Consider the following 12,382-nt stretch of genomic DNA (forward strand, 5'->3'; position numbering starts at 1 on the left):
GAACATGCATGAACTTAAATATTCGGTGAGAACTGTATTAGTGACGGAAGCGTATCAAGCCTTCCTTTAGTAAATCAGTTAATTTTAGCAAAGTTCTAGACGAATGTCCCCATTATAATTGGGAGCCAGAACGGCAGCTAACCACAGTACAGAGCGCTAGCTATTTAGATAGCTTATTTTGGGCTTGAATTTTCAGACACGGTACTGTAATGCCGTGTGAACCAAGAGCAGTGGTTCTTCCTTGGCCATTCTCGCGTTGTTTATTTGTTTCCATTTTAAACGAGCTGAGATTTTGCGTTTTGAAGGTTGAGTGTGAAAACATCACTAGCCCCGGCTGGCTTCTTCTCCTGATCCCTGAACGAGTTTACATCGCATCAGTCAAATGAGGCTTCAGCCCACATCAATGTCCCCAGGGGAGAAAACGGGGGTTCGAGAGGCGTCAAAAGAAAAGGGTCTTCTGACAACGCGTACTCGGGGACTGTCAGAAATTCAGGGAAGCCCTCGTGTGAAATGTTTCTTCACACGTCTCCAAAAGTTGCCACTTCAGCAGGCTCCTACCAAATGAATTGCCGGCCCACCTCCAGGTTTTTAGGAGATACCGAGGTGTTGGTGGGTTCATAATGTGAAAGTCACCCTTAAATTCTCTCTGTCAATCTTTCTGCTTTCCCTTCCGCTCTTCTCTAACCATCCCAAGGCTACCTCAACCATCGAAAGCCGCTGAAAAAAAGGGCTTGCACCTCCACTTCCAATCATTGCGGGGAGTGGTGGGGGTGGAAGGGGGGAAGAAAGCACAACCCCCCACTCATTGTGCCGTTTTGTTCCCTGCCCGACCTTTGCTCCCTCCCTCCTGACAAATCCTCTTCATAGCGCTAGCAGAGAGGCGGGAATTTTCAGCACTGAAGACGTCCCTTCCAACTCTCTCCTGGGCACATTTACTTCCTTCTGGTCAGCACACCTGTTGATCATCATCATCAATCGTATTTATTGAGCGCTTACTGTGTGCAAAGCACTGTGCTAAGCGCTTGGGAAGTAAAATTTGGCAACATATAGAGACAGTCCCTACCCAACAGTGGGCTCACAGTCTAAAAGGATGTCAAGAAGCCCGCCACCTGGGCCGTTTTTTCAAAGAGAGAAGAGTGGGAGGAGAGAGAGAAGAAAGAAAGAAGCCCTTTGAAGAGTCGAAGGGAGTGGTGGGGGGCAGAGAGATTTAGCAAGCCGAGAACGGTGACCTGGAGGGAGATGAGCCCAGAAACTGCTCGAGTTTCTAAACATCCCCACTAGCAGACACTCTTTCCGCAAGCTGACGGAAAAAAAGTATTTAGAGGCTTGGGAAAACGGTCAAAAATTTGTCAAACAGGCGAATGGAATACCTCTGAAGCGGAATTTACTCCGGCAGCAAGGGACCCTGGCTCCAAATCCTATTCCTTCTCTCCCACCGCCTGCCTCCCACCCCCGCTCCTCCCCTCCTCCCTCCCCTCCCCCGGCCCCCGCCTTTCCCCCCTTAATCCTGCCTAGTGTGGAGAGCGGGGTGTGTGTGTGTGTGTGTGTGTGTGTGTGTGTGTGTGTGTGTGTGTGTGTGTGTGTGCGTGCGTGTTGGGGGAGGGTGGTAACAGCTCGTTCCCTTTCACCGAAAGGATACTTGTCTGTCATCTCCATCCGAGGCGTCTGATATAAAAGGGCAGTTTATGGGAAGACACGTACACGTGGATGTCGTCTAGATATCTGTGGAATGCCCGAGTGTAGGAGAGAGCCGGAGAACGAGAACAGGGCGGAGAAGCCTGTCTGTCCAAACAGGTATGTGCCTCGGTGTCTACGAGGGAGGGGAGGCGAATGGAGACGGGGAAGGGCGGAGATACGAGAACAGAGGCAGAGATGCGTGTGTGAGCGTTAAAAGAAGCCAAGTCGGGTGGGCAGATAAGCGAAGGTTTGGAAGACAGGGGGAAGCGGGGGAGGAGGAGGAGGAGAAAGAGGCGGATCTATTTGCTTGAGCCAACTGGGAATAGCGGGGGGAAGTCCGGCGATTCAAGGGCTGGGGACGGGCCATAAGGAAGCTGTCCGAGAGAAATAGACGGAGCAACTCTTTGAAGGCCGGTGCCCGTGGAAGCGAGGGCCTGGGGAGTTGAGGAAATCCAGGCTGTCTCGGAAGAGGAGAAAACGTCCCGCGGAGAGGATGAGGGCGGCCGTGGATCTGAAAGGGTGGAGGGATTTGGTGGGGCTCGGGGAGACTGAGGGGGAGACTGCGGAGGCGAGTGTGGTCAGTGTGAGTGCAGTAACTCTGGCCGCCGCAGCAGGCTGCTTCTCTTTCTCTCTGTCTCTTTCTCTCTCCAGTTCCTCCTACTCGGGCGGGGCTCATTCAGTGTCAGGCTCTGTTGCACCGCATTGGCTGGCCGGGCCGGGAGGGGCGGGGCCTGCATCCCGGAAAAAAAAACCTGTAAATGCGTAAAAAAGTCCTCGCTTGGGTGACGGATGCTCAAAATACCAGACGTTTTTCCCAACGCTTCCTAAAGTGGGCCGCGCGCGCCAGGGAGAGAAGCGGAAAAAAGTTGACGCTGGGTCCCGGGAAGGTGGATTCTTCAGCGTCCCCTCCCCCCAGCCCGTCCCCGCCCGCCCCCCGCCCCGGTTACTTTCTCGGCCCTCGCAGCCTGCTTAGGCCAGATCCTGCGGACGCGCCGGGGGCGTGGCAGCCGCTTTGGCAAGAAGACTTTCTCTTTCTTTCTTTTTTTCCTTTTTCCTCTATTTGCTTTGGGAAGTTGCTGGGCGAGTTTCTCCCGAACCGCTTCTTCTTCACCGGCGGCTTCCTTTCGCTCTTTCCTTTGACGTCCCCTCTGCCTGCCCTCGCCCCGGCCACCGAGAGGGACGAGAGGCGGGGAAAGCCCTTGGCACCCACCGGCGAGAGCGGCCCGAGGTGGAGCGGAGCTTAGAGGAGAGAGACCGAGGCTCGGACAGCGGGCCAGAGGAGAGCCAGGCAGGGCGGTCCGGCCCGGCCCGGCCCGGCCCAGGGAGGCTCGACCTGGCCCGGAAAGGCTTGGCCGGTCCCGGGGAGGTTCGTCGGCCCGTCCCGGCCCAGGAAGGCTCGGCCGGTCCCGGGGAGGCTCGGCCTGTCCCGGCCCGGGAGCCGGAGGGGAGGGGGGGAGGCGGGCGGCGGCGGCGGGGAGGCGGGGGACTCCGGGGGAGCGACCCACCGGGCGGGGGCCATGCAAGCGCGCTACTCTGTGTCCAGCCCCAACTCCCTGGGCGTGGTGCCTTACCTCGGCGGGGAGCAGAGCTATTACCGGGCCGCCGCGGCCGCCGCCGGGGGCGGCTACACGGCCATGCCGGCTCCCATGAGCTTGTACTCGGACCCGGCGCACGAGCAGTACCCGGGCGGCATGGCCCGCGCCTACGGCCCCTACACGCCACAGCCGCAGCCCAAGGACATGGTCAAGCCGCCCTACAGCTACATCGCGCTCATCACCATGGCCATCCAGAACACGCCAGAGAAGAAGATCACCCTGAACGGCATCTACCAGTTCATCATGGACCGTTTCCCCTTCTACCGGGACAACAAGCAGGGCTGGCAGAACAGCATCCGCCACAACCTGTCGCTCAACGAGTGCTTCGTCAAGGTGCCCCGCGACGACAAGAAGCCAGGCAAGGGCAGCTACTGGACGCTGGACCCGGACTCGTACAACATGTTCGAGAACGGCAGCTTCCTCCGCCGCCGCCGGTGCTTCAAGAAGAAAGATGCGGTCAAGGACAAGGAGGAAAAGGACCGGCTGCACGTCAAGGAACAGCCGCATCCGCAGCACCTCGCGCCGCCCCGGCAGCAGCAGCAGCAGCACTACCAGCAGCAGCAGCAGCAGCAGGCGGAGCCCCCCGGCGGCTCCGTGGCGGGAGGTCCCGGGCCTGGGGCCCCGCCGCCCCCCGTGAGCATTCAGGATATTAAGACCGAGAACGGTACTTGCTCGTCGCCGCCCCAAGCGGGCTCCCCAGCCTCGGCGCTGGTCAGCGGCAGCCACGCCGCCGTGCCCAAGACCGAGAACCCGGACAGCGGCAGCAGCAGCAGCAGCAGCAGCAGTAGCAGCATCCTGTTGAGCAGCGGCAGCCCTTCCCACAGGACCTTGGGCCTGGAGGGCTCCGATCACCCGCCACCGCAGCACCCGCACCCGTACCCTGAGCAGCAGCAGCACCAACCGCCGCCGCCGCCGCCGCACCCGGGGCAGGGCTTCAGCGTGGACAACATCATGACCTCGATGAGAGGGTCGCCGCAGGGCTCGACGGGGGAGCTGGGCCCGGGGCTCCTGGCGTCCCCCGCTGCCTCCAGGACCGGCCTGCCGGCCTCTCTGTCCCTGGGCGCCTATTCGCCGGGCCCCGACTCCCTGTACGGCTCCCCGTGCAACCAGGACGCCGCCGGCGTGGCCAGCGGAGGCGGCCCCAGCCCGGGCGGCCCCAGTGGCGGCCCCAGCAGCGGCGGGGGAGACCCCGGGGGCAGCGGGGGCGGCGGCGGCCCCAGCGGCCCCGGAACCTGTAACATGCAGGCCATGAGCCTGAACGCGGCGGGCGAGCGCGCGGGACAATTGCCAGGCGGGCCAGGGGGCGCGGGCGGCGCCGGGGTGGACGAGCCCCTACCCGACTACTCCCTGCCGGCTGCCGGCGGCGGGCCGGGCGGGCCGGGCGGTGGCTCCTCCTCGGCCCTGGGCCACGGCGGCCAGGAGGCGGGTCACCACCCCACCGCCCACCAAGGCCGCCTGGCCTCTTGGTACTTGAACCAGGCGGCCGGAGACCTGGGCCACTTGGCCAGCGCGGCAGCGGCAGCGGCGGCGGCGGCGGCGGCGGCGGCGGCGGCGGCCGGGGGCGGCTACCCCGCCCAGCAGCAGAACTTCCACTCGGTGCGGGAGATGTTCGAGGCGCAGCGGCTCGGTCTCAACAACTCCCCCGTCAACGGGAATAGCAGCTGTCAAATGGCCTTTCCTTCCAGCCAGTCGCTCTACCGCACCTCAGGGGCTTTCGTCTATGACTGCAGCAAGTTTTGACCCGAGAGGCTAACTCTCCCACCCGCCTCCTCCCTCCTGGCCAGGAACAGCTCCCCCCGCCCCCCTCTCAGAAAACCAAAAATCAACCAGCCAAAGAGAAAAAAAGAAACCAAACTGACCACCCTCTTCGAAAACTGTCTCCTAAACAAGCCACCAGATGTTCTTCAAAAAGAAAAATCAGCTCAGAGAAAACTTATTTTCTTATGTCACCTCCGAATCCAACTCCACCTTACTCTTCCTAGATAAGCCAAATAGTAAACTCTTTCTTTTGTACAGAGACAGCAAAGGCACGGTTTGTTAAAGACATTGTTACTTCAGATAAAAGGTAAGTTTCTTCTTGCTTCTCCGAGATCATCTTTATAACCTCTCCACTCCCATCCATGTCCTTCCCTCCTTTACCTTTCTTCTTACATAAGGTATTATTTTATCCTATAGTTAAAGGAGAAAAAGAGCCCCATATATTGCAGTTGCTTTTTTTTTTCATGGACTTGTTTTAAAATGTAAATTGAAACATAGTAATTTATTTTTAATTTGTAGTTGGATGTTGTGGACCAAACCCCAGAAAGTGTTTCCAAAACCTGATGTTAAATTGTCTGAATCTTTGAATTGTTATTTTTTCCTTATAAAAAGGGAAACTATTAATCTAATTCTATCGATCATTTTTTCTTTTTTTGTTGAACATATTCTAAAGGTATTGCCTTGTTTATTAATAAATTACCCTTCAATTGAATGAGAGCTTATACGTCTGAATACTTTAATACATCTGTAATTACTTTAAGTCAAGCTTTCTGAGATAAGCCTACAGAAGGGGAACCGTTGGTGTGCCTCCCTGAAATAAGGAAAAATTGATCTTGTCAGATTTCAAGTCAAAGGCTGTGTGCACTCTTCCCCCCACCCCCACCCCTGTCCCTTTCTGCATGATGGTCTACGTTCCAATGTAGCCAGTTTTCCTTGTAGTTGACGGGAAAGGGGGTGGGGGGGAGCGAGGTTTTCCCTGTTCCTAGCTAAGTTGGCAAATAAGCAACATTTTTTTTCTTAGTAATGGATATGATCTTGGAAATATTAAGCCCGTTAATCACCAGCAGTATTACAGCATATTCTTACCTGGGCTTGTGTATATATAGTGTATATATTTTATATAGTATTGTTATTGAAGTGGATACATGATTCACTATTTTTCACTTGTAGGTTTGCAGTGTGTATTATATGTCGATCTGAGGTAGATGCTACATAGATTTTTTTCTATTAAGCCCTGTTCTTTCTACTTAAGAAAAAAAAAAAAGAGGTATTTTTAAGTCACCCAGATTTGAAGTTCTCCATGTATCGCATGAGGGATGGTTTTATTTTTTGTATTTTTTAAATATTGCTTTGTTGGAAATGGATCATTTAATCACCTGTGAGGTCTAGGAGAAAATGTGGTAGGGAGTGTTGTCCTTGATACAGATTAAAATGAGCCATAATAGTAATAATCAGACGGAGGACGACTAGAGCAGAAGGCTGCTTCTCTACGGTGGTTTTCTTAATAATAGTTCCTTTTCATTGAAAATACAATCATTGGGGTGGTCGGTATTGGCTTTCTCCCTTTGTTCCAAAGAGATGTTATAAATTGCGTTATTTTAGAGTGATCCGCCTTGTCAATCAGATTTTCAGAAGATGATTATTTGATTACAGATATTTAGGGCCTTTAAGTTTGCTGTCAAGATAATACAGTCTGCTATCAGCCGCTCTTCTCTAAAGGCAACACTTAGCAGTAATTGCTGCTGTTTGTTTTCAGAATGTGATCATTGTTAAGTGTTTGCTGCAAATAAATCCGAACTAATTTCGGTCAAAACCTTATTATGGGGCTTCTGATTCGGTCCCCGGTTCCCTCCGTAGAATAATGACCTAATAGTCTAGGTCGCTAGCTGAGGGGAAAGCGAAGTCCACATGGATTTTGAATCCATTTTCTGGACGTTTTTAACCTTACTGGTTTGCTTCGCTGTGGGTTGTTGGGTTTTTTTTTTTTTGTCTGTCTGTTTTTCGTTTGTTTGTTTTTTTTCTCTCTCTCTCCCCTGTGGCCGATTTCAGCTAACGTAAGCCTTCAGCGGCTCTCAAAGTTGGAGAGCGGGAGGAGGACTCCAGGGAAGCTGAAACCTTGCGTAAAGTTCCATTTTAAACACGAGAATAATCCCGTCTCCCTCGGAGGCCCTGGAGTGAGCTGTCCGGCTGGATGGAAGGTGGGCTGGGTGTCGCTCGTGTTACACTCTTGGAGGTTTTTTAGTCCTTAGGCAGGCGATGAATAGGGGTAGGGGCCGAAAAGATGGGTGTTCGAAGCCTTCCCTCCCACCGTGGATCGGGCCTGGCGAGATTTCTCCATGCTATTCCCCCGGGAGGGCCGCCCGGCCCGAGAGACTGACCGCTTCCGGCACCGCTATATTGCTGCTGTGGGTCTGACGAGGGGGAAGAAAAATGAAGAAGAAGAAATATGGAGGCAATTTCCCCTCTCGACTTTCGGCTGATCCTGCTTTTAAAGCCGCCCGGGCAGGACCTGCTGTCGCCCGAGGAGGGCCGCCAGAGCAGTCCGTCTTTGGAAGAGGACTCGTCTCCGAGGTGTCCTTTCCCCCACGTCTCCAGCTCCTTTCTCGGGCTTTGGCTCGGCTCTGCCATGGGGGCTTAATCGTCTGTCTTATCTCTCTCCTTCCTTCCCGCTTCTCCCACACCCGGATCCGACTCTGCGAGGGGAAGCTGTGTGGGAAGAAGATAAATCGAGAGTCGAAGAGGTACGGCGTGAGGTTTGCTGTTTTAATCAAGGCTGGACTATGAATTGGAGAGGGAGGGGGTCTGCTGGTACCAGCCAGGAACTGGACCAAGAGTGGGTTGGAGAGTCTCCTTCTGTCAAAGCGGCCTTGAGGCTCAGCCGCAGACCATCCAGGACCCCCGGCTGGGGGAGAAGGATGGCTGAGAGTCCCGCGGGCACTCTCCTTTCCTTCTGTCCGTCTTTATCTCCTTCCATCCATATCGCATGTCTCCGCTCATGTTGGTCTCGTTTCGGAGCTCGCCCTGACCCAGACAGCTGCTAGTAACTATTTCCTCATCATTCGCTGCCTTTTGTTTTGAAGACGCAATTGTGTTTGGGAACACGGTCCCAGGTGGACAGATCAGAGACACTACACTCCATTCCTTGCGGGTGACAGGGAGTTGGACTTTGCTGCGTATAGCGATCAGGAGCAGCAGAAAGGGTGGTTAGCTTTTCGTTGCAGCGAGTGAAATCACCCCAAATCAAAGGCCAGCACTCAACCTAGCAAACAGATGTCACACCACCCTTGCGCCTCCCGATTTTCCCTCCTGTTTCTTGCTCCTCCGTGTCGGACCTGCGCCGCCCTTGCTGGGGGAGGCTTCGAGCGAACACCCCAGCAGCAAGGGACCCTGGGGGATGAAATTCCCCAGCCGATGCGGGGCCCTGGAGAGTACGGGGGCCGCTAGTCTACCGGGAGTCTTCGCCCCTCGGCCCGGCCCGTGGAAAGGACTCGCGGGGGCTCGGGGGTCCTGCAGGGGTTGTTTGCTACCTGTTGCAATCTGACTTGGCTCGTAGGAGGCGCTTTTAAAGAGGAGGCAGACAACCCCAGGAGGTAGGCGAGGGTGTGCGTGAGGAAGGGTGCGTGAGAACTTGAGGGCGAGGCGAAAGAGACTGTGGCGGTTGAGATGAGGGCTTGCACGGTGACGCGACCATTTTACATGTATGCATGCGTGTTGGTGGGTACAAGTGTGTGTTAAGGTATGTGGACATATGCATATTCAGTGGAGCTCTGCGTGCTCCCACCTCCAGCCCATCAACTCTCCCGGCCAGAGTTGGGACCCCCACCCGCCCCGCCCCTCGCGTTTAAAATAAGGAGCTTAAGGGAAGGAGTCAGGACTCGGTTTAGGCCCGCCAGCCCTCCTTTGCCATTCTCTGAGGTTGCCTTCGAGACACTTTACCTGTGCAATTGAGGCAGGCACAGGCCGTTCTACCTGATCTGCAGACTGGAGAGGCCAAGGCCTCTGCCAAAGGTTGGGGGAGTGTTATACGGACCAATTCCAGAAGGGGAATCATAACACCCTGTCTTAGTCTTTCAATCATTTTTAAATTCACGAAGAAAGTATGAGAATCCGCTCTGTCCCGCAGCATAGGAAAGGGGATCTCTTCCAAGCGAAAAGAGTTGTTGCCTGCTAGGCCAACTGAAGCTCATTAGGAGCGACAGTTCTTCCCACTCGATTAATTTACAATTTCACGAAACAGTGGGTTTGATCTACACAAGGGGCAACAGATGTGGAGATATCTGAGAGATATATTCATCTCGTGTCTGAATGGAAGTTCGAAGTCCTGCGTTGAAATTTTAAAAATCCAAGCGTCTTCCAATCGCTGCTGTAAATATCTATCTATTTATTTATCAACTTTAAAAATCGGAAAGGTCTATTTTGTCTCGGGACTCAGTTTCCCGAAAAAGCACCCTTAATTCCCCTTTCCACTTCTTAAATTTTATTTTTAAATATTTTAAAAATTATTTTTAAATAAATTATTATTCTTTCAAAGTGAATTTGGGGGCAGAAGGACTCTGGCTAATCTGAAGATGAGCAGCCTTCTGATTTGCTGCTCTCCTACAATAGGGGCAATTCTTCCTTGAAATAGGATGCATTGGAGGAAAATAATATTCAAGAAAAAGTTTCTTCAGATTTAGTTATTCCAAGTTCGTTTCTCAAATACGTAGTTTGAACCAAGATCGTCTCTTTAGAAGACTCAGACTAATCGAGAATTTGCGAGGTTCTCGTAGCAAGAGATGAACTTTTAGACATAGAAATAGCCAAATCCTAGCGTGTTCTAATCTTTAGACTATAATGTGCACAGATGGGTATTTGCCATGTTGACTGGGCATCTTCAAAAGGCCGAGAAGCTGGACATTTTACAATGTTAGGCAGTCGTATTTAGTTCTTTCACCTGCATATTCATTCAATGGTATTTATTGAGCGCTTACTGTGTGCAAAGCAGTGTACTAAGCGCTTGAGAAGTACAAGTTGGCAACATATAGAGACGGTCCCTACCCAACAGTGGGCTCACAGTCTAGAAGGGGGAGACAGACAACAAAACAAAACATATTAACAAAATAAAATAAATAGAATGAATATGCACAAATAAAATAAACAAATAAATAGAGTAACAAATACGTACAAACATATGTACATATATACGGATGCTGTGGGGAGGGGAAGGAGGCAAGGTGGGGGGGGATGGGGAGGGGGAAGAGGGGGTATTTTATAATTATTTCTCTTAAACTATTTAATTTGGAGTTCTGAGTAGGACTAACCTCATCCAGAATCTTTAACAGAGGGGTTGTTATCATTACTGACTCCATTTTAACTTTCGGGGGCGGTGAGGAGAGCTACAGGGGAATAAATTATTTTTAACTTTTTCCTGGAGACGTTCAGGTTTTCAGAGCTCCTAATTTTTGAAGAATAGGGCCATTTGTTGTTATTTTTTTATGGCTCGAGTGTTAGAAAAATATCTGAGAGGGTCTTTGAATCCTAAATTACGGTTGTGATTTAGCTCCCGAAGTTGATCAGGAGACGGGGAAGGGGGGGAGGGTAGGAAGGGAGGGTGAAGGAGGGGACAGGGATGTGACAGGGAGGCTGGAGACTACAATTAGAGTGCCACTTCTTCCTGATAAGGTGATACGGTGGCCTAGGCGAAGGCCAGCTTTGGTGACGATTGTCTCCCCTGACATCTGCCCTAGAGGTATCGTTCCGAAGGCGGGTGGGAACGAGGGCGGTGGAAGGGGGAGATGGGGGTTTGGCCGGTGGGAGGAGGGGGAGGATATCTCTGCGGCCTCAGTGGCCGAGAGCGGACCTTGTTCCCCTAGCTGTCCGGACCGGTCGCCGGGAACCGAGCATGGCCGAAGCGGGAACCAATTCCTCTCCTGTTCTTTCTCCTCCCCCCCCCCCCCCCCCCCCCCGGGTTAATTGAGCCCGGGACCATGCACAGAGTCATAAACAAACGTCGCGTTAGGCCGAGATTGATGGCGTCCGAGTAATAAAAGCAGGCCAGGTCAGGAAGGATTCAATCAGAGCTCTGCTGAATCATTTTTCCAGGGGAGCAGAAAGGCGGAGAAGGATCCGGGGGTCAAGAGAGAGGATGTCACAATCCACAACACTATGGGGAGGGGGGTTGGAGGAGGAGGAGGCAGCGGCGGCGACGGCGAGCTAATGAGAGATTGTTTTTTCTCCAGCCCAGTCGGATTTAACGAGACAATAACCAAATCGTGAGAAGGAGAAAACTCACCACTCAAATCCCAGCCCACGGGCGCAATCTTTTGAAATTTCCAGTTCGGGGGGTCAGTGGAGGTCATTAAGTTGGGCAGCCGGACATGGGGATCCCCCGTCCCCATTCTGCTCTCCTGTCTGCCCCTCAAATGTACCTGTCCTGTCCGGCCTGGAGCAATGTCCTGCCAGGGTCGCTGTCCGGTTTGAGCCCTATCTGGCCTGGGGCTCTATCCGGCCGGGGCACTGTCCGTTTTGATCCCTGTCCAGCTGAGACCTCTTTCCTGCCAGAGGCACAGTCCAGTCTGGGACATTGTCCATCCAGGGGCACTGTCCGGTTTGTGCCGCGTCCGGCCTGGGGCTCTTTCCGACCAGAGTCACAGGCCGGCCTGGTGCATTGCCCAGCCAGGGGCGCTGTCTGGTTTGAGCCGTGTCCAGCCTGAGGTACTTTCCGGCCAGGGGCACTGTCCGGTTTGAGCCCTATCCGGCCCGAGGCAAAATCTGGCTTGGACCCTCTCTGGCTGGGGATTTTTCTGGCCGGGGGCACAGTCCGGCCTGGGGCACTGCCCGCCAGAGACACTGTCCGATCTGGAAACTATCTTGTCTGGAACTCATCGGCTTGGAATACTATCCGGCCTGGTTAACGGTCCCTGGCAAGCTCTCTGATCCTACAGCACAAAAGCGAGGGCCAAGTATGGTTGGAGATGGAACTCTCCCCATCTGTCCCCACGATACGTGTGTTTGTGTGTGAGTGAGAAAGAGAAAGAGGGGGTGGGGGTGGGGCGCTAAGCGAGGGACCAGCGTGTTCGCAGGACTCGGTCCATGAGGCTGGCTTGGAAGTAGGCTTTGCAAACCGACCGCGGGCTCCAAAAGTCTCTGGGACAGGAAGGAGTCCAAAGGCCCGCGCCAGGGACCTGCTTCGCCTTGGAAAATAGATTACAATATTTTACCCCTCTCGGCCTGATGGAACTCTAGAGAAAAGTGCCTGCAGCCCAAATCTAGGCCCAACTCGATCTTTGGTTTCTCCCAACAGACCCCATCTCTTCTACCTCGGAGCAAGGCCTCTGTTTTGTATTGTCTTTCTTGTTTACTTGATTTTTTTC

At 53.6% G+C, this 12,382-nt stretch overlaps 1 protein-coding gene across 1 annotated transcript; it reads left to right on the top strand.

Moving 5' to 3' along the window:
* The first annotated feature begins 3,194 nt into the window (after positions 1-3,194).
* On the top strand, positions 3,195-5,030 carry FOXC1 (forkhead box C1). The gene has a single exon (XM_038768106.1). The coding sequence runs from the start codon at positions 3,195-3,197 to the stop codon at positions 5,010-5,012; it is 1,818 nt and encodes a 605-aa protein (XP_038624034.1). The 3' UTR covers positions 5,013-5,030.
* The last annotated feature ends 7,352 nt before the right edge of the window (positions 5,031-12,382 follow it).

Source organism: Tachyglossus aculeatus, chromosome Y2 (assembly GCF_015852505.1).
Source record: "Tachyglossus aculeatus isolate mTacAcu1 chromosome Y2, mTacAcu1.pri, whole genome shotgun sequence".
Lineage (NCBI taxonomy): Eukaryota > Metazoa > Chordata > Mammalia > Monotremata > Tachyglossidae > Tachyglossus > Tachyglossus aculeatus.

Excerpts from the sequence above, each read along its gene's own strand:
- FOXC1 (XM_038768106.1), top strand. The coding sequence starts at position 3,195 with ATGCAAGCGCGCTACTCTGTGTCCAGCCCCAACTCCCTGGGCGTGGTG.